The sequence below is a fragment of the Pararge aegeria genome, chromosome 26 (genome assembly GCF_905163445.1).
Source record: "Pararge aegeria chromosome 26, ilParAegt1.1, whole genome shotgun sequence".
NCBI classification, from domain to species: Eukaryota; Metazoa; Arthropoda; class Insecta; order Lepidoptera; family Nymphalidae; genus Pararge; species Pararge aegeria.
In genome coordinates this window covers 7,929,900-7,951,574 of record NC_053205.1, presented here as the reverse complement: position 1 = coordinate 7,951,574, position 21,675 = coordinate 7,929,900, and the positions used below count along the sequence as shown (strand labels likewise).

General features: G+C 40.0%; 1 protein-coding gene across 1 annotated transcript in view; it reads right to left on the bottom strand.

The window, feature by feature from the left end:
• Positions 1-652: 652 nt before the first annotated feature.
• LOC120635212 (glutamate receptor 3) overlaps positions 653-21,675 on the bottom strand; it is a 38,940-nt gene continuing 17,917 nt past the window's right edge. Inside the window, exons 8-19 of the mRNA XM_039906152.1 lie at positions 18,586-18,702; positions 16,236-16,340; positions 13,689-13,788; positions 13,052-13,229; positions 11,295-11,478; positions 10,073-10,194; positions 9,030-9,142; positions 6,974-7,064; positions 5,007-5,168; positions 3,835-3,908; positions 2,812-2,981; positions 653-802 (exon numbers count right to left, since the gene is read on the bottom strand). Of these exons, the coding sequence (XP_039762086.1) occupies positions 656-802; positions 2,812-2,981; positions 3,835-3,908; positions 5,007-5,168; positions 6,974-7,064; positions 9,030-9,142; positions 10,073-10,194; positions 11,295-11,478; positions 13,052-13,229; positions 13,689-13,788; positions 16,236-16,340; positions 18,586-18,702 (1,563 nt within the window). The 3' untranslated portion in view covers positions 653-655. The remainder of the gene's footprint in view (positions 803-2,811; positions 2,982-3,834; positions 3,909-5,006; positions 5,169-6,973; positions 7,065-9,029; positions 9,143-10,072; positions 10,195-11,294; positions 11,479-13,051; positions 13,230-13,688; positions 13,789-16,235; positions 16,341-18,585; positions 18,703-21,675) is intronic.

The window sequence follows — 21,675 nt, the reverse complement described above, 5'->3', positions numbered from 1 at the left end:
GAGCTTTTGATTTTTTTTATTTTTTGTGCATTATTTTATTCTGCTCTTCGCTTCTTTATCTGTATTATTAGACCATGAGGGTCTAATAATACAGATAAATAATAAATGGAAAAAAAAAAATTAGCCAATAATTTTAATTATTTTTATTAAATACAATGAAAACTGGTCACACAATAAAATATGATAAATATCTAAGCCTCTTTTAAACTACAATATGTTTAGTGCAATAAATTAACAGCTATTTTAGTTTAAATATCTACTTCGTGTCTTATCAGCTGAAACTTTTCACAAAACGTTTTATAAATTGTAGCCAAATACAGAGTAAATTGATCATATTTGCATTACTTAAAAGCTCAAATTTGCCTACAAATCTTCATTTGCAACTCTAAAATGAGTGACATTAGGTCCATTTTACATTGACGATGCAGAGTTTAATACTTAAAAACGACTACTCGATTGCGGGCGATTACATCTTGTACTCTGGCATGCTTCTACTGTAAAAGACGCAGAACGCCATTACCTGGCATGCCAGCTGCAATAACGTATTATTTCTCTAAAATCAAAGCTTTATTAATGACAACTATAAATGAATTTTACCCATTCAGGGTACGTTTTACTAGTGCTAAAGTTAAAATTCATGAATAGTATTTGAAACTTATGGCCTGTAACCATCTCTCGGATAAACACTAATGTATGAAACTCCTTTATCAGCCGGTTTGAATTGATCACCGATGGTGACATTCTTGACAATATTTCCCGATTTTTTGTTTCTTTTCCGTAACTTGGCAACACCTTCCGCCACCTGAGAAAAAAAAACCTTTTATCTTCACTATACTCTATGTTACTTATAAATATACTAAGAGAATACACACATCGCCATCTAGTCCCAGAGTAAGCGTAGCTTGTGTTATAGGTACTCAGATGATGAATATTTTTATGAATAATTTACATAAATACTTATAATATAAAGATAAATGCCCGGACACTAAAAAACATGTTCCGGTAGTAGGAATCGAACCCACGGCCTTGGACTCAGAAAGCAAGGTCGTTGCCCACTGCGCCAATCGACGGTCAAAACTAATATAATGTCGTACGGGGTATTTTAATGGAACATGTCTCCTTTGTCACTTTATAAGAGAGAGGTTAAGAGATAAGATACGCCATACTGTTCTAATGTAGCGTGGCGCAAATATCTTATCTATGAAAATATAACACGTCGGCAGACGTAACTGAACGAATTAGTTTTTTTGATAATTATTTTTGCTGGAAAATGTTATTTAGGACTATTTCCATTGCACACTGATCTATTCTGGTGGCATGTTTCGGCCGTGTCTAGTTACCGACAAAGACGTGCTGCCAACCGACTTAGATTCCGCGCAGTGGATTTAATAAAGTGCGCGCTTTTAAATTCCTGAAAATGGGAAGAAAAATAAAGCTTTGTCTTGGAGCCTTTCCATTGCTAATAACTAACTGGCCCGCGTCGCACGTCCGCTTTTATTACGTTAGGGAACGCTGGTCCCTCGCGACTTCGTCCGCATGCCAAACCTGCATACCTGAGTGTTCTACATAATGTTCTCAAAGGTGTGTGGAGTCCACCAATTCGCTCTGGGCCAGCGTGGTGGACTACGGCATCAACCTTTTCTCATTATCGAGGGAGACCCGTGCCTAATAGTGGGCCGGTAGTGTGTTGATATGATGATGATGATTGTGATAAAACTAGCTGTCCCTCGCGACTTCGTCCGCGTACAAGTAAACCTTAAAAGATAGACATATGCTGTCGCGGACTTTTTTTTTAAACTTTTAAAGGGGAACATCTTTGTCATACCTGATTTTATTAAACTTGAACCGATTACGCAGCGGAAGCTCTCGAAAGAAAAAAAAAACCGCGATTGTTAAACGCATGCGCGAATCTTGATTTTCCACATACTCTTGCATATAGAAAAAAAAAATAGTGGCGCCATAATTCTAAGGCGGGAAAAAATATACTAAAAAAAATGTATATATAGATATACAACGCAGTCGTATTTTTTTAGTTTTTGATAAATTATAATTAAACGACAGTACTTAGAACGCTAATATTAACTAGGAATCAGCACAGTACATTACTTTATATAATAAAAAAAAAATATTCCGGTAAAATAACTTTTTCGTCCAATTTCTCTGCCACATGCACGGATCCGTAAACACAGACACGGACGTCCAAGATTATTTACTATATTGAACAAGAATAATTGCTTATAAAATGTATAGGTATCATATGTACTAAGTGTGTTTATTCTTTTTATTTTTTATTTTTATCGGTTCGATCGTAACAAAATATTATATATGTAAGTATACAAATCTTTTATATTATTTTTTATTTATTATTACACTTTTTTTTTCTTATTTTTTTAATTATATAATACTTTTAAATTGTATTATTTTACCCATAGTTTTTAAGCGTCTTTCTGACAGTGCCTACCGTCCAAACATCACGTCTGGCTTCACGGAAGATCAGCGCTGTGTCTTAACAGGCACTGCAAACATGCTGAGTGAAGACCATTTTGGGATCACACCGTTCCTATAATTGTTGTGTAGACTATTAAGTTGTATTTTAATTCTAGTGTGTGTATCCAAATAAAGTTTTCTTTTCTTTTTTTTATACAGATTATTTAACTTGATGTTAGTGCACTGTAAGTGTTATACTAATAAAAAAAAACGTCATTTAAGTTTTATAACACTGGGTTTTTTGGCGGATTGGTAGATCGTTTGAGAACATTTTGGAGAACTCTCAGGCGTACAGGTTGTCTAGATGCTTTCCCACAACGTTACCTTTGTAGATAGTTTATCCTTCTTCTTTTCCACAAACGCCTCTGTCTTCTCTATGGTAGCGTCTATGGTTTGAACTTTGTTTTTCTCTTTCCTCTTATAGTAGAACACTTCCCAAGCTAAGGTCACCATTGCGAGGCCTAATCCGAATAAGGTTGCTATGAACACACCACCTGAAAACATGAAATTATGTCATTATTGGAATATCTACCGCCAAAATTATATCTGCGGCTTGTGTTTTTTGACGTGACAACGTCTTATAATTCGATGGAGCCGGCTGCATGCTCCAAAAAACATGACGTATGCGGCGTTACCTCGCTCTGAGGCGTTCCATTCAAGACTTGAAGTGCAAGCGAGAGCGCGGAACGAGCGACAAAGAGGCACAGTCGGCCTCCGCGTTCGACATCTGTCTCTCTCCTACTTGAGTGAGCGATGCGTCCGTGTGGACAGCTTCTATACAATAATACATTTACATGTTTTCGGCAAGGATGAAGTGCAGTGAAAAGTTAATGTGGTGTCAATTGTTTATAGCAACGATAATATCTATCAAACAAATAAAATTAAAATTCCATCAGTATTTTCTTACGATGTTGTCACGTTCAACTATCGTCAGTAAGCCGACTTTACAGACAACCAATCTTTTTTTCGCACTGAATTATCCTCTGACATGGTGTCAGAGACCTTTATGCGACATTTGCTCTGAATAAGTGCCAGATCAATATTGTCGTGATAAGGTCATGTTATTTTTTTTTTTTTAATTTAGATACAATCAGTCGATAGACTATAAGTAGATTTTTGAAGTTCTTATTGACTTTGACAGTTATGAGGGCCCGTGTCCTCCAGTCTGTAGAGTATCGAGCACTTCTGCCCGCTTCAGACGTTTACTTATTTATTTTTTATTGGAAACTTTTGGTGAAACGTAAATGCTTAGGAATCTTCTTTGTTTAGGCGTTATTCATTAAGAGCATGCCGTGTCGTTAGCGAGAACGGGCATAAATAAATGTAATAACTTCAAATCGCATTTACCCAAGCTTTCCAGCGTGATCCCCTCCGACTCGTCTGCATCCGGACAAGCTTGTCGCGCGGTTTCGTTCCAATACCTTGCAAAAATAAATTCTTATTAGTCTCATGTGATTAAAGAATACATTTATAAATATACTACGACAATACACACATCGCCATCTAGACTCAAAATAAGCGTAGCTTGTGTTATAGGTACTAAGATGACTGATGCATAATTTTATGAATAATATACATGTATAAACATCCAGACGCTGAAAAACATTCATGTTCATCACAGAAACATTTTCAGAATGCAGCGTCGCTGACCACTGCGTCAATCGGCCGTCGATTTAAGACAGCCGAAGTCGTACCTACTATCTCTTTTGCGCATACAGGCGAGGGAAATTGTGCAAACGAGAAAGCACGACATCGGCCTACTGCCAACAAATCCGATTTTTAATTGGGTGGTTTATAAAAAACTAATAAATAAATTAAAGAGTCTGTAATGATGTAAGCGGTGATAGCGCAGTGGGCAGCACGACTTCAGTTTCGGGGTACCAAGTTCGAATCCCAGCACCTCTAACTTTTCTAAGTTTTGTGCGTTTTAAGTAATTGAAATATCACTTGCTGCAACGGTGAAGGAAAACATCGAGAGGAAACCTGCATGCCTGAGAGTTCTACATAATGTTCTCAAAGGTATGTGGATTCCACCAATCCGCACTGAGCCAGCGTGGTGGACTTCGACCTTAACCCCTTCTCATTGTGAGACGAGACCTGTGGCTGTAGTGGGTCGGTATGATGAATGCTGCAAGTGTATTGTTTTTAATAAAATATGATTTTATTATCATTAAATAAAAAAATACCATCCATTTAAATAAAAATCATATTACTTTGCAGCAGTTATAACCTAGTGCGTAAACCCTTGGCATTCCTGTCGGGGGACCGAGTTCGAATCCCCGCACGCACCTCTAACTTTTCTAAGTTATGTGCGTTTTAAGTAATTAAAATATCACTTGCTGCAACGGTGAAGGAAAACATCGAGAGGAAACCTGCATGCCTGAGAGTTCTACATAATGTTCTCAAAGGTATGTGGAGTCCACCAATCCGCACTGGGCCAGCGTGGTGGATCCGTGCCCTGTGGTGGGCCGGTTATGGGTTGATGATGATGACTTTGACTTTATAATCCAACGACTGACTTGCTAGACAGTTGCTCCAGGAACCGCTCCTTCTGCAGATCCAGTAGGGTCCTGGACAGATCCTCCTGCAGCCGGGATCCTTGCTGGACGGCGATGGCGTAAGGCTGTTCAGCGAACACCTCTCCCACCTCGGTGAGGTTGCAGTTACGAGTAATTTCGTACCTGACAACAAGATAGCTCAAAATGTTCAAAGCTTAAATTTAAGCTCGTCAAGAAGTAACCTGATTACAATTCAGCATACGTCGTTGCCATGGGCCGGCCCCCTCTGGGGTACCTACCCAGGGGAGGGCAGGGGAAATCAGCCCTAGGAAATCTCGAAGGTTATGTAAATTATACAATAAATTCAGTCAGTCAATTGACATTAACTTTAACTCGCATAGCACTTTTCGTAAAATTATTATCAGTAAATTAACCAATCTGTCATCCCGAGTTTAATAGTATCTTAATCATTGTTTATTTTGTATATTTAGTCTCTTTAGTATGTTGAGTAGTTAAACATAGTTCTAATTTTAATTTTAATCATAACTTCTTTTATAATAATAATTTTTCCGTTTGTAACTGTTTCGGCTTTTGTTGTTGTTCTTTTTATTAGTTTTTATTGATTCTCTTTGAAAATTGTTCGTACATAAGCGAAATTAGCATGTAGCGTTTACCTTTATATGGTTTTGCATACTCTGTGTAATATTTATATGATAAGTAATATTATTTTTGTTTATGTAAAATCGCTGGTAATAATAAATAAATAAATAAATAAGAAAGTGTATGAACTGTCTTAAAAAATGTATGACGGTCATGATGCAGACAGCCGGACTGGCAGACAGGCAAAAAAAAAATTTTGGCTTCAGTATCGATTACAGAGTGTCCCCAAAAAAACCTAATTCGTTTGCGACTGTTCGACAATACACACATCGCCATCTAGCCCCAAAGTAAGCGTAGCTTGTATTATGGGTACTAAGATGAATGATAAATATTTTTATGAATAATATACAGATAAACCCGCAAACACTGAAAAACATTGATTTTCACCACACAAACATTTTCCAGTTGTGGGAATCGAATCCACGACCTTGGACTCAGAAAGCAGGGTCGCTGCCCATTGCGCCAAAAGGCCGTCAAATTAACACAACTGGAAAATGTTTGTTTTGAACATGAATGTTTTTCAGTGTCTGGGTGTTTACATGTATATTGCAGGTATTTATGTATATTTTATAAATTTATAAAATGCCTATAGAAATTTTCGAAACCGACAGGATTTGAACCTGCGACTCTCTGGCAATCAATAGCGACTATAACACTGATATAAATACATATACAAATTTAGTAGTAGCTTAGTGGTCAAAGCGCTCAGGCCGCGATCGTTAGAGAGTCGCAGGTTCAAATCCTGTTTGACCAAAATTTTTAAGTTTATAAAATTGAATTTTTTCTCCAAGTTTAAGTTAAAAACAATATAAAAATTATAACATTTATGCATATTATACACACCAAATATTGATGAGATTTCCTAGACCTATCCCTACTCATATTATAAATGTGAATGTAAGTTTGTTTGTAACGCTTTCACGCAAAAACTACTTAACCGATCTTCATGAAACTTTATGTACATATTCTTGAAGTTATTAGAAATAATATAGGATACTTTATCCCGACATTAAGCTCGGTGCCTTTAAGAGAGGGGATGAAAGTGTTTAACGATTTTACACCATAACTCCGACAAATTATAACCGATTTAAATAATATTTTTTGTACTTTAGAGGTTATAATGTGTGTTTAATTTTGCCCAAACTGTGGTTGGACATAGAGGACAGAACTCCTCAGCGGACAGCAGCAAACCCCTTATTTAAGGCTTAGCGATACTGAATACTTTAAATTATTTTAGAACTACAACTAAATTTAATGCCACATCAAAAAACAAAATCAAACGCAGACGAAGTCGCGGGCAACAGCTTGTAAAAAAATAAATATCTTACTTTATTTCCGCTGAATCGTGTATGAAGGCGAAGTCGGCTTCCGAATGTTCGTTAACTTGCTGAAATCCTGTAATGGCATCTGGTACTGGGCCTGAGATGACATTAAAAGTGTTACGTTACATTATAACGATTGTGATACTGCATTTTATCTTTTTTTTTAAGTTATACTTCTTTTGGCGCGTTAGGGAAAAATTATGAGAGTAAATTTTAACGATACGCGCGCACACCGTCCAAAAAACCGACACCCTGAAGTTAGCTATAGTCAAAAATTTCATTTTTCAATAAAAGGTTTGACACTTTGAATTGTCAAGGTCTGCGGGCTCATTCCGGTGATTTAATTGTACAAACAAAAATCCCAAATTTTAATGATGAAACTTCGTTTTCCGATAATGAGAAAACTAGATAATGCTTTATAATAAATCTTTCAATGTATTAAATACCTTTTTCTATTGTTAGAGTCGTTTTTTTTACAAACGCAAAATAAGGCGAAAGATAAAAAATTTTAAAAGATTTTTATCCTGTTACACCAAAGAAGTCCATCGAAGTCTATGGCGTGTACATAATTACACACACATTTTTTTTTTTTTTTAAGTTTTACTTCTTTTGGCGCGTTAGGGAAAAATAATGAGAGTAAATTTTAACGATGCGCGCGCACACCGTTACCAAAAACCGACACCCTAGCCTAGCTATAAGGTTTGACAGTGTACACTTTCAACTGTCAAAGTCTGCGGGCTCATTCCGGTGATTTGATTGATACAAATGTACAAAAATCTAAAATGGCGATTAGTAAATCTATTAGTATTCCAAATTTAATTATGTTTATTATTTCCATTTCTTTAATTATGTAGAAATCAAGTTTTGTGTGATAATAAAATGAACTTTATATAACTAGATAATGCGTTATAATAATACTTTTCCCTAAATAATAATATAGTATTCTATGTTTTTACCTTTTACGCCATTGGTTGCCTTGAAGAAATCGCTATGTAGCGATAAGGCCACCAAATTGTACTCTCTTGATTTGTATTTATATCTCTGTAACTACTTTTATTATATTTGTTCATTCATTCATACGCAAAAAAAATTAAAAGATTTTTTTTTTAACTCTATGTCCGTAAGTTCTTTACAATGTTCTCAAAGGCGTGTGAAGCCTGGTGGACTGCGGCCTAAGCGTCCCGAGCCTTCTAGTGGACCGGTAATAGGTCTATATTTTTGACCCCGGTTTTGACCGGTAATAGGTCTATAATATGATTCCTAAGGTAATTTTGGACCTAACAATGCATAAGTTTAAAGAATGTGTTAAAACACATTTATTACAGCGAGGTTATTGTACAATTGATGAGTTTCTTAATGACAAGGTTGCTTGGAAGCATCCGGCTCCGCTTTCATCTCTCACAAGATAGAAAAATGAATGTTAAAATATAAAATGTAAATTTTTGATGTTGGAAAAGAGCAACTGCTGAGTTTCTTGCCGGCTTCTTCTCGGTAGAATCTGCCTTCCGAACCGGTGGTAGAGTCACTACACACGGACAGACTTGACGTTTCAAAAGTGCTTGTATTAGGCCTACTTGAAATAAATGAATTTTGAATTTTGAATTTTGAATTTTTTGAATTTTGTGACCATAACTCTAATCGGTTTCTACGCGACAACATTCCGGAACGCTAAATCGCTTAGCGGCACGTCTTTGTCGATAAAAGTCAGAGTTTATAAACTCTCAAATTGCCCTGCGGGAATCTGAGCTGGGGACTTCCAAATCAATACGCCGGGGAGGTATAAAAATAAATAAAAATAAATAAATATACTACGACAATACACACACCGCCATCTAGTCCCAAAGTAAACGTAGCTTATATATATACTAAGATAACTGATGAATATTTTTATGAATAATATACATAAATACTTATAGTATACATATAAACACCCGGACACTGAAAAACATTCATATTCAATACACAAACATTTTAAAGTTGTGGGATTCGATTCACCACAACTTTAAAATGTTTGTGCGAATAAATGTTTATGGTGAAAACAAAATGGCGGATGTAGGCTTACCTGACGCGTTAATGGCTAGCAAGATGTGTCCGTATTGCTCTCTAATGGGATAGTCCCATACTCTATACTGTGCTTGGTCTGAAGTGGCGTTTAAGGTGATTTCCTTCCAAACCCTGGGATAAAAGAGTTTATTCAAAATTATATAAATGCGAAAGTTTGGATGGATGGATGGATGTTTGTCACCCATTCACGCAAAAACTAGAGAACCAATTTCACTGAATTTTGGAATGGAGATAGGATTCGTCGACATCGGCTGCTTTTTAGCCCATAAAATGTACGGTTCTCGAAGGATACATGAAAAATCGAGAAACAGCTGGTGTAATTATAAATTCCCTTATTGTTCCCGATTGGGACCTTTTATATATGAGACCACAGCGTAACTTAAACTTCAATGTTCTGTTTGTAGTGACTCTACCACCGGTTCGGAAGGCGGATTCTAACGAGAAGACAGCAAGAAACGCACGTACATAAAGAAAAATTGTTTTTTATTTGTTTGGGTTCATTAATTTTATGCCACTTGTTTTTTTTTTCAATGTTCAAAACACAATTTTGATAATAATTGCTAGTGTTTTTACTTATACGTCGAGGAAATATCAGTTTTATGCACATTAAGTTTTAAAACATACTTTACACTAAAGTTATAAAAAATTGTGTACATCCAACTAATATTATAAATGTGAAAGTGCTTACTCAATCACGCAAAAACGGCTGAACAGATTTGGATGAAATTTGACATGCATGTAGCATTTGACATGGAAATGAACAGAGGCTACCTTTTATCCCGATTCCTTAAGAAGTTCCGGGGGGAAAATTTAAAGTTGTTTAAGAGCTATGCCGCGGGCAGACGGCTTTGAAATTTGGTATCCATGTCACCTATGCTATGGAAAACGACATATACTTTCTATACAAATCTCTCAAATAGTTTCAGTAAGAGGATTAAAAGTTATTAGCGAACGAAGCTTTAGAAACAATTCTGATGTCCAATCAGAGGAAGTCGCGGGCAGATGTTTTTTATAAGGTAAGTTAGGAAAAATGGAGTGTACCTATAAAGTGTATCCTCGGCGAACTTCATATTTATGAAGTACTGGTGAATTGTGGAGCTTTCCACCACTGTGTAGTTTATCCTGGACTGCCTCGCCAGCTGCTCCAAAGATGCCACCGGTGTCTGTACGTAGTGATACATTGTTTCAAATAAATGATAATATACAACGTGTAACAGAATTACGAAATAATATTGAAGGATGCATCCGTATATTTCATAAGGAATCACCCTTTAAAAATATTAAATCAAAAAAAGTATATCTATTTTTCCATACAAAGTAATTCAAAACATTTTAAGTGTTTACATAGGTAAACACTTAGAATGTTTTGAATTACTTTATTTTATCTTTTATTTTAAGATAATATACCGACACGACTATAGCGATATATACCGTTCGAATTTTGCGTGTGATGTTGGGGCTGTATCTTATTTCTTTCAGTTAAAACTATGGCAATGGCTTACTCAAAAACTTTTAGGTTTTCGGTTTCACAGATAAGTCTTAGAGACAGCACATAATGCACCTCTAAAGCCTGTGAAGTATTTATCACCTTACCAAATCTATATATATATAAATGTTATGTTGGTTTGTGTACGCTTCAAAAACTCAAAAAGTTCTGCACCGACCGAGCTGAAATTTTAGCATGATATATAATCCGCATCGAGGATTGTTTTTATCTATTGCATCAGTCACATATCCGCGAGTCTTTATATCTTCGCAGACGATGGAAAAACTTTTGTATATCCACAAGTACTGCATAATGAATTTGTTTTGTTTCTCATTTCTCAACCATTGCAAAAAAAATGTGCGAAAGCGAAGCGTAGCAGGGTACAACTAGTAGCTTTATACAACATGTAAATGAAAACCGAAATAATACATCACAGGCTTTGGAGGTACATTATGTGCTGTCTCTGAGACTTATCTGTGAAACCGAAAACCTAATAGTTTTTGAGGAAAACCACCGCAATAGTTTTTGATGACAGAAATAAGATACAGCCGCAGCTAACATCACACGCAAAATTCAAACGGTGTATATCGCTTTATTCGCGCTATGCGCGTGTCGCTATTTTATCTTCAATAGGGTTATCATAAGTAAACACTTAAAGCAGGAATGCTGCTAAGCGGCAGAAATAAGCATTGCTTTATAACTTCCCCGGACGTGTTGTGTCAAAAAAAAACTTTACTACCACTCCAAAATATAAGATATAAATTGGACTATATATACCTGCATCCTCTCAACTGTCAGAAACGCAGCCAAATTCGCAGTGAAAGTCGCCAGCATCAGCACAACGAACAGCCAATAGGCGGCCACTAAAGTGCGTCCCGACAGAGCTTTCGGGGCTTCCCCGCCGCCTTGAGGCGTGAATGACGTCAGAGCGAACCAGAAGCTCTCTTTTAGTGTGAATTCTCTGCGAAATAAAGATTCTTGATTCTTACACTAACAATTTTCTGGTTTATAACTGTATTGTATGTCGCTCTCTGTCTCTCTTACCGGCACAGATAGGGATAGGTTTCGGATTCGTTCCTAGTGAAGGATGGAGCTTACTTCTCCAGCAGCCAGATCATAAAGTATGTCAGAACAGTGCAATATGTCGGTCTGGTTGTATGTCGCTCTCTGTCTCTCTTACCGGCACGGATAGGGATAGGTTCGAGGTCGTTCCTAGCGGAGGATGGAGCTTACTTCTCCAGCAGCCAGATCATAAAGTATGTCAGAACAGTGCAATATGTCGGTCTGGTTGTATGTCGTTCTCTGTCTCTCTTACCGGCACGGATAGGGATAGGTTCGAGGTCGTTCCTAGCGGAGGATGGAGCTTACTTCTCCAGCAGCCAGATCATAAAGTATGTCAGAACAGTGCAATATGTCGGTCTGGTTGTATGTCGCTCTCTGTCTCTCTTACCGGCACGGATAGGGATAGGTTCGAGGTCGTTCCTAGCGGAGGATGGAGCTTACTTCTCCAGCAGCCAGATCATAAAGTATGTCAGAACAGTGCAATATGTCGGTCTGGTTGTATGTCGTTCTCTGTCTCTCTTACCGGCACGGATAGGGATAGGTTCGAGGTCGTTCCTAGCGGAGGATGGAGCTTACTTCTCCAGCAGCCAGATCATAAAGTATGTCAGAACAGTGCAATATGTCGGTCTGGTTGTATGTCGCTCTCTGTCTCTCTTACCGGCACGGATAGGGATAGGTTCGAGGTCGTTCCTAGCGGAGGATGGAGCTTACTTCTCCAGCAGCCAGATCATAAAGTATGTCAGAACAGTGCAATATGTCGGTCTGGTTGTATGTCGTTCTCTGTCTCTCTTATCGGCACAGATAGGGATAGGTTTCGGATTCGTTCCTAGTGAAGGATGGAGCTTACTCATCCAGCAGCCAGATCATGAAGTATGTCAGTACAGTGTAACATGAAGGTCTGGTTGTGTGTCGTTCTCTGTCTCTCTTACCGGCACGGGTAGGGATAGGTTCGAGGACGTTCCTAGCGGAGGATGGAGCTTACTTCTCCAGCAGCCAGATCATAAAGTATGTCAGAACAGTGCAATATGTCGGTCTGGTTGTATGTCGTTCTCTGTCTCTCTTATCGGCACAGATAGGGATAGGTTTCGGATTCGTTCCTAGTGAAGGATGGAGCTTACTCATCCAGCAGCCAGATCATGAAGTATGTCAGAACAGTGCAATATGTCGGTCTGGTTGTATGTCGTTCTCTGTCTCTCTTACCGGCACAGATAGGGATAGGTTTCGGATTCGTTCCTAGTGATGGATGGAGCTTACTTCTCCAGCAGCCAGATCATAAAGTATGTCAGAACAGTGCAATATGTCGGTCTGGTTGTATGTCGTTCTCTGTCTCTCTTACCGGCACAGATAGGGATAGGTTTCGGATTCGTTCCTAGTGAAGGATGGAGCTTACTCATCCAGCAGCCAGATCATGAAGTATGTCAGTACAGTGTAACATGAAGGTCTGGTTGTGTGTCGTTCTCTGTCTCTCTTACCGGCACGGATAGGGATAGGCGTCAGGGTTGTTCCTAGCAGAGTACGGTGAGTACTTCTCCAGCAGCCAGATCATGAAGCCCGTCAGAAGTAAAGCAGCCACGATACTGAGCCACACTTCCGTACGGAGCACTGTCATGAACTTGAATAGGGACGTTTTCCGGACTGGTTTACGTATCACTGTGAAAAATAACCGTATAAACTATTGATAGAATTCTGTATTGCCTAATGCACTCCACTGCTGGACTAATTGCCTCTTCCAATGAAAGGGTAGTTTGATGAGTGGTATACTATTGTTTCGGTACACGGTACCTGACTAGATGGCGCCACAAGAATGTACATCACGTTATCGAAGCTTACAGACACGACCGCTTTAAATACAACTTTCAGGATGCCTTGCTTCACCGTTGAAGCAAGTGATGTTTTATTTACTTAGAACGCACATAACTTAGAAGAGTTGAGGTGCGATGCGATCTCGGCTTTCCGAAAGTGAAGTCAGCTCCTACCCAATGCGCTATCACCGCTTCACCAATAAATATATCGGTCTTTTTTAACAGATTTCGAGTCCAGAATTACGATTAACATGAAGGAATATGATTTGCAGAAAAGCGAGACATCTAATTAAAGGAAAAATCTCACCAATGAGAATGCCAGTTTGTTCGAAATACGGCGCCACAAAGTCTACCACCTCCTCTCTCTCTGCTGTCATCGTTAGCGCTGCCACAGCGATATCCGTTTCCTAAAACAAATTGTATTTACCAGCTTTAATCCCTGTTGTGTTTCTGGACACAGACAACCGCTTAATAAAATAGGAATGTATAGAGCAGCTCCTTTATCCATCGCCTTGATTTACTGCCTCGATTCAGCACCTTCATTAAACATTATTCAGCGCCTTTGTTCAACAACATATTCATCGACTTTATTTAACACCTTTATTCAGCGCCATCATTAAAAAATATATTTAGCGCCTTTATCCGTCGCCTTGATTTACTGCCCTGATTCAGCGCCTTCATTCGACATCATTCAAAAACATATTCATCGCATTTATTTAACACCTTTATTCAGCGCTATCATTCAATAACAACAGCTCCTTCATCCGTCGTGTTGATTTACTGCCCTAATTAAACGCCTTCATTCAAAATTATTCAGCTCATTCATTCAAAAACATATTCATCGCCATCTTTAGCGCCAACATACAACAACATATTAATAAATAAAATAATAAATAAATATACTACGACAATACACACGCCGCCACCTAGTCCCAAAGTAAGCGTAGCTTGTGTTATGGGTACTAAGATTACTGATGAATATTTTTATGAATAATATACATAAATATTTATAATATACATTGACGGCCGACTGGCGCAGTGGGCAGCGAACCTGCTTTCTGAGTCCAAGGCCGTGGGTTCGATTCCCACAACTGGAAAATGTTTGTGTGATGAGCATTAAGTGTTTTTCAGTGTCTGGGTGTTTATATGTATTTTCTAAGTATTTATGTATATATAATTCATAAAAATATTCATTAGTCATCTTAGCACCCATAACACAAGCTACGCTTATTTTGGGGCTAGGTGGCGATGTGTGTATTGTCGTAGTATATTTATTTATTTATATACACCCAGACACTGAACAACATTCATGTTCTTCACACAAACATTTTCCAGTTGTGGGAATCGAACCCACGGCCTTGGACTCAGAAAGCAGGGTGGCTGCCCACTGCGCCAATCGGCCGTCAATATAACAGCAGTGCCTTTATCCGTCGCTCTTATTTACTGCCCTAATTCAGCGCGTTCATTCAATAATACTCAGCACCTTCATTAAACAACATATTAATCGCCTTTAAATAACACCATTAATTAGCGCCACAAATCAACAGCATATCACATCAACCGATAGACGCCCACTGCTGGACATAGGTCTTTTGTAGGGAGTTCCAAGTTCCACGATTCTGAATCGCTTGGATCCAACGGCTACCTGCGACGCGCTTAATGTCGTCTGTCCACCTCGTTGGGGGTCGACCAACGCTGCGCTTACCAGTACGGGGCTGCCATTCCAGCACCTTGGGACCCCAACGCCCATCCTTTCTCCGAACTATGTGCCCGGCCCATTGCCACTTAAGCTTCGCGACTCGTTGAGCTATGTCGCATAACAGCATATACATTAATATAATAATTATGATTACCCGCTAATCTTTACTAGTAGAAAATTAAGTGCAAAAAGTTGGTAAGGAAGAGAGAAAAAAAAAAAAAAAAAAAAAAAAATGAATAATTGGTAAAGTCATGTAAAATTACTTAAAAGAAGTTGTTGGAATGGTATATCTTTAAACAAAGTAACTATGTACTTAAATAAAGACAGAAAATGGAGGGAGAAAAAGAGAAAAAAAAAAAAAAAAAAAAAAAAAAAAATATATATATATATATATATAGAGTAAAAAAAAATTATAATACTTAAAAAAAAAAATAAAAAAAAAAAAAAAAAAAAAAAAGTTAACGTATTTAATAAAAAAAAAAAAAAAAAAAAAAAAAAAAAAATATGTATGTAAGGTCTTAATATTTAAGATATTGTAGGAAGTACCCGGTTGTAGACTCAGCACAATGTAGAAGTTGCATAAAAAAAAAAAAAAACCAGAATGCTATCACGTAGCATATTTGAGTACCGACCTAGAACAGTCTTCGATCCTAATGTCGAAGGAAAAAAGGAAGGAACACATTTTAAAAAAAAAACAGCATATACAGCGCCTTTATTTATCAAAATGTTCATCGCCTTTTTTTAACACATTTATTCAGCGTAATCATTCAATAACAACAGCTCCTTCATCCGTCGCTTAGATTTACTGCCCTGATTCATCAGATTTCAACAACACATCCAACAATTCTGGGTGTATATGTCTTTAAACACATTTGTTTAGCGCCATTATTTAACACCTTTATTGAGCACCTTTATTAGGACCTTTATTTAACACCTTTATTCACCACCATGATTTGTCGCCTTTATTCTGCTTCTAACCCACACCCCATACACTATATTAAAATGTATATAAGATCAGCTGAGACTTTGATATACTCAAGTCTCAGTAGTGTGATTCAAATCAAAAATCCAGTGGCATCACTTATGAAACAAAATTTTTTTGAAATTAAAATTTTGAAAAGTCACATTATTATGAGTTCTAATTTCGAGACTTACCCCAGTAGTCAAATCGCCAACGATCCCGTCCCACGAACCATTCGGTAGTCTCCTTCCGAAGGAACCAGACTTCGGAGTCACAACTTCGTAGTCGAAACCCATTGACTGAAATAAGTAATGCAGAAATATTTATGCCCTTAGTCAGATCAAAATACGCTCTTAATAGTTATATTTTTATAGACCTACTCAAAGCTATAATAATAATTTCTCGGATTTAGATATATTTCTCTGACGGCCGAGTAGCGCAGTGGGCAGCGACCCTGCTTTCTGAGTCCAAGGCCGTGGGTTCGATTCCCACAACTGGAGAGTGTTTGTGTGATGAACATGAATGTTTTTCAGTGTCTGGGTGTTTATCTGTATATTATAAGTATTTATGTGTATTATATTCATAGAAAAAGTATTCATCAGCTGTCTCAGTACCCATAACACAAGCTACGCTTACTTTGGGGCTAGATGGCGATGTGTGTATTGTCGTAGTATATTTATTTATTTAATCTTACTCTTGCTCAGTTAAAAACACATCTTTATTCTAAATTCTAACTTCTAATAATTGTTCTACGTAAAAGTTCTACTTATGTTTTCACATATCCACTTGGATTGGAAGGATATTGTTAATAAGGGTATTCCCTTATTTATATTATCTGTCAATAATATGTGTTTTATACATATTCTAAAGTTTCATAATTATGTTATAAGTTTGCTGTCAATTTTAATGTATTTCGTTAGATTTATTAGCGGCTACTTAATTGGTGTATGTGTTATTTTCTTTGTACTAATTTTAAGTATTAAGTATACTGTTTGGGCCTTAATAAATAAAATAAAAAAATAAAATAAAAATAAAATATATTTTCACTGGCGGTAATATAATTTTACCTCCAGCGGAAAGTGGAAGCGGTTATAGCCAAGTGGGTAGGACTTCGACTTGACTTTCGGGAGGCCGAGTTCGAGTCCAGGCACGCACCTATTACTTGTCTAAGCTATGTGCGTTTTAACCAATTGAAATATCACTTGCTCCAACGGTGAAGGAAAACATCGTGAGGAAACCTGCATGCCTGAGAGTTCTCTATCATGTTCTCAAACGTGTGTGGAGTCCACCAATCCGCACTGGGTCAGCGTGGTGGGCTACGGCCTTAACCCCTTCTCATTGTGGGAGGAGACCCGTGCCCTGTACTGGGCCAGTAATGGGTTGATATTATGATGATGAATAAGATATAAATGTCAATGTCAGGGGGAAGAATAAGGGGGGGGAAAGGGGAATTAACCGGTGATGGTGGGAAAAACGAGGATAGTGAACTTAAGAGGATAGTTGGTAGAAGGTTAAAAGGTGATTCTGTACTCTTACACCTAATTATGGGAAGAAGTAATTGTCTATAAAGAGGAACTAGATCAAATATTTCTTGAGCACACTCTCCGAGCTCCGACTCTCCTATAGAATACCGAAAGGCAGGCAATCTTGCGACGATGTTCCAACTCTTAAGTTTTTTATTGGCTAGGTCACCGATGATGATGCTTTAGAGATGTGGTGTTAGAAACGTATGCTTGGAGTGTCATGGAACGAATTTCGCACCAATATTTCCATTATCCGAGAACTCGACATCAAGCAACGTCTCTCAACATTAGTGCATATCCGCATATTAAAACTCTTCGGACACTTCTTCGGACACTCTCCGAACTTTTGACAACAACTCGATGGAACGCCTATTGTGCAGGGCAAGGTAGAAGGCACTAGAGCGCGCGGACGCACCCATGCGATGGACCGATCAGTGAAAACCGAGACAGATGAATCTTCAGTGGAAGGTCCCATGAGTGTACCAGACCTACCTTTGTTCAGCGACTTTATTCATCATCAAATATTTAGCAACTTATTAGCGCCTTTATTTAACATCTTTATTCACCACCTCGATCCGTCGCCTTTATTCTGCTTCTCAACTTATATGACTATGATCGTGAGGCGAGTAACAACTGCCACAAACAATGTCCCACCGTGATGACAACTCTGGCAAGAGTGTTACGACAAAGAAGAAAGAAGAACTAAAATAAATCTCGAGGTACAAAGTAAATTTATTTAGAACAGTTTGAAATAAAATTATAAATATAACCTAAAATAAACTATTTAAAAACTAAATAAAACCTAAAACGTCCTCGAAACCACCGCAGCGAGGCACAGTTCCTAAGATGCTGGCAGCATTGCCCCTTTGGATGGCCAAACTAATACGTTGAAAGTAAATAAATAACTTCTAAATATGTGCACTGTATTTCAATAATGTGAGCCTAAACCAATATTTCTAACAGAAGCGGTTATAGATTTTAAAGTTTAATTTGCCCAATAACACGTAAGTAAATTACGAACCTCTGCAATTTTATCGATGAGATCGATACAGTATCCCTCGTATACCGGCTGGCCGTCTTCTGTCATCATCGGTTCGCCCGTACCCGGGTCATACTTCACCATAGTCCACGGGACGGCCTAGAAAACATTAAATGTACCAAGTAAACACATAGAATGTTTTGAATTAGTTTGTACGGAAAAATAAATATGCTTCTTTTGATTTATTACTTTTTTTTTTTTGCTTTTTCGGAAGGACACTTGCCGATAACCTCCTAAGGGGTTGCTACGGCGTCACCGGGGGAGTGGGGCGAGCGCGAAAGCTCGCCATGAGAAGAGCCCCAGGGCTCGACGACATCGGGGGGAGTATGGGAGACGTCGACCCGAGGGTGCCTCCTGCGAGGACTCGGACCTCGGCTCGGTTCGACGTTAATCTGACTGTTGGTGGACTTTTGGACTAATCATTGTTTAGTCCGAACGCCCCCGTGACCGTGGTAAGGATCCACGTCCGGATGACGTCAGAAATCGGGGCCCTCGTCTTCGCCGGCGAAGACGCTGTGAATGTTGCGTGTGTGTGTGTTGTTGGGACACGTTGTCGGTAGTTATTTTGTCGTCAGGGTCGTCAAGGACATGCTTCGGACGTCGCCGCTTTGGTTCGACGTCGGGGACGGGGGTATAAGTGGACGCCTCGACCACTAGGGGGTTGGGGTGTCGGACTGCATTTTCAAAGTAGGTCTTTGATAATGTTTTCATGTACTGGGCTATGGTGGGAAGATCGAGGTCTCGGTGGAGATCTACGTTGCGCATGTACCACGGACTGTCCGTGGTCATACGCATAAATTTGTTCTGCAGGACTTGAAAGCTCCTGTAGGAGCTGTGAGGGCGATGGGCGAATACGACGCTGGCGTATGTCATAATGGGACGTATGCACGTTTTATACAAGGTTACCTTGTGACGGAGGGATAATTTGCTTTTGCGGCAAATCATCGGATAGAGACGACCCATCACATACGCAGCCTTGTTGCGGGCCTTGCGAATGTGTGCGGTGAAGCTCATTCTATGATCGAACGTTACTCCCAGGTATTTGGCCTTGTCTTGCCAGGGTATGGGACGCCCGTAGAGGGTGACCTCTGCGGGGTTTACCGTGAAGCGGCCTCTCGGTTTGCCTGTGAAGAGCACCGCTGCGCTCTTCTCGGGGTTAACCTCGATCCTCCAGAGGCGGAACCACTTGCCCAGCAGGTGGAGCGCCTTTTGGAGTCGACTTGCAATGTTGCTCTTTTTGGGATCGGTCGCAAAGAGAGCGGTATCGTCGGCGAATTGGGCCAGTTTGACCGTCGCCGGTAGGTCGCGGGGAATGTCGCTCGTGAAGAGCGCGTATAGAAGTGGGGAGAGCGCGGAGCCCTGAGGGACTCCCGCTCGTATGGGTCTAGGGGAAGAGAGCGTACCGTCTAGACGATAGCGAAATGTGCGATCGGTGAGATACGCTCGCAGCAAACGAACGAGACTAGCTGGCACGCCCAGATGGTGCAGCTTGTACAACAAGCCGGCGTGCCAGACCCTGTCGAAGGCCTTGGCAATGTCTAAGAACACGGCCCCAGTGGGGCTCATGTGTCTGTATCGATTGAATCCTGCCAGTATGTGCTCCGTGAGGCGGTGCGCTTGGTGGACGCAAGAGTGCTTGGCTCGAAAGCCGAATTGCTCGTCGTTAAGGAGGTTTTTCTCCTCTACGACTGCCTTCAGTCTGTGTAATATTACCCTCTCATACACCTTTGCTAAGGTGTTGAGGAGGCTTATAGGGCGATAACTGGAGGGAAGGTCGCGGGGTTTGCCCGACTTGTGGATACCTATGACTGTTGCTTCCTTCCACTGGTTGGGGAAGTAGCAGTTTGCCAAGAATACATTAAAAATTACCACAAGTAGGTTGATAATTTGTCCTGGGAGTAACTTTAGGGTTTTATTGGTAATGCCGTCGGGGCCTGGGGCTTTCTTAGAGTGGAAACCCTTGATAATAGTATGAACTTCATCGCAGGTCGTCGGGGCGAGAGGTTCACCATCGGGAGGGGTCGAGAGGATTGTTGCGAGTTCGCTTTCGACTCGCAAGACGTGGGGCCTATCAATGGATACGGTGCTCGGAGAGCATTGGGATTCGAGGCAGTCAGCCATGCATTCAGCCTTATCGATATCTTCAAAGGCGGGCGGAAGGTCGGGGCGTGCTAACGGTGGGAGGGCGGGAGCGCGGGTCATTTTGAGAGCCTTCGCCAGTTTGTAGAACGCACTACGCGATGGCGAGAGCTCCCCCAAGAACCTGTCCCATTGTCCGTGTCGGAGTGCGGTAATGATAGACACTACCTTCCTCTGGGCTCTCCAGAGTTCTAACCGATTCTGTCGTGTCGGATATTTGTCATGCTCCCTATGGGCCCTATTCTTGTTTGTGATTAGCTCTCGCGCGTCCTCCGTGAGTACCATGCGGTAAAATCCGCACGGCATCTCGCGGGAGCATTCGCTCGTAGCGTCACAAACGTGGTTGGTCAGGTGCAGTGAGGCTGCCTGGGCTTGCTCTAATGTCTCTACGACGTCAGGAATTTTAGAGAGGTGCACAGAGTCCTTCGCTTCGAGTAGCCCGGAGAGCTTCTTGAAGTCGATGACTTTACGGGTCGGGAGGATCGCGGGGCCTACGGGGCCTAGCTGTAGTTTGACAGGTCTGTGATCCGAATATAGCTCGGATAGCACTTCCACAGAGTTCACCTGAAGGGTGATATTCTTGAGGAGCGCTATGTCGAGTATGTCCGGTCGGTCGATCGAACTATCCGACATCGGGAAGCGAGTCGGCGAGTCTGGGGCAACTACGATAAAGTTGAGGTCGGGTCGTCTGACAAGTATGTTAAGTTGTCGTCCGTGCGCGTTAGTGGAGCGGGACCAGTCGGTGTGCTTAGCGTTGAAGTCGCCAGCCAAAATGACAGAGTCACCTAAGGAGAGGAGAGCGAGTAAGTCACTCTCTAAAAAGGTTTTGTTCGGTGAGAGATAAACGGATGCTAGTATGATCGACGGATGGCCGGTCATACCCACCTGACATACGGAGGCTTCCATGTTGGTAAGCTGTGGAGGATCGAGAGG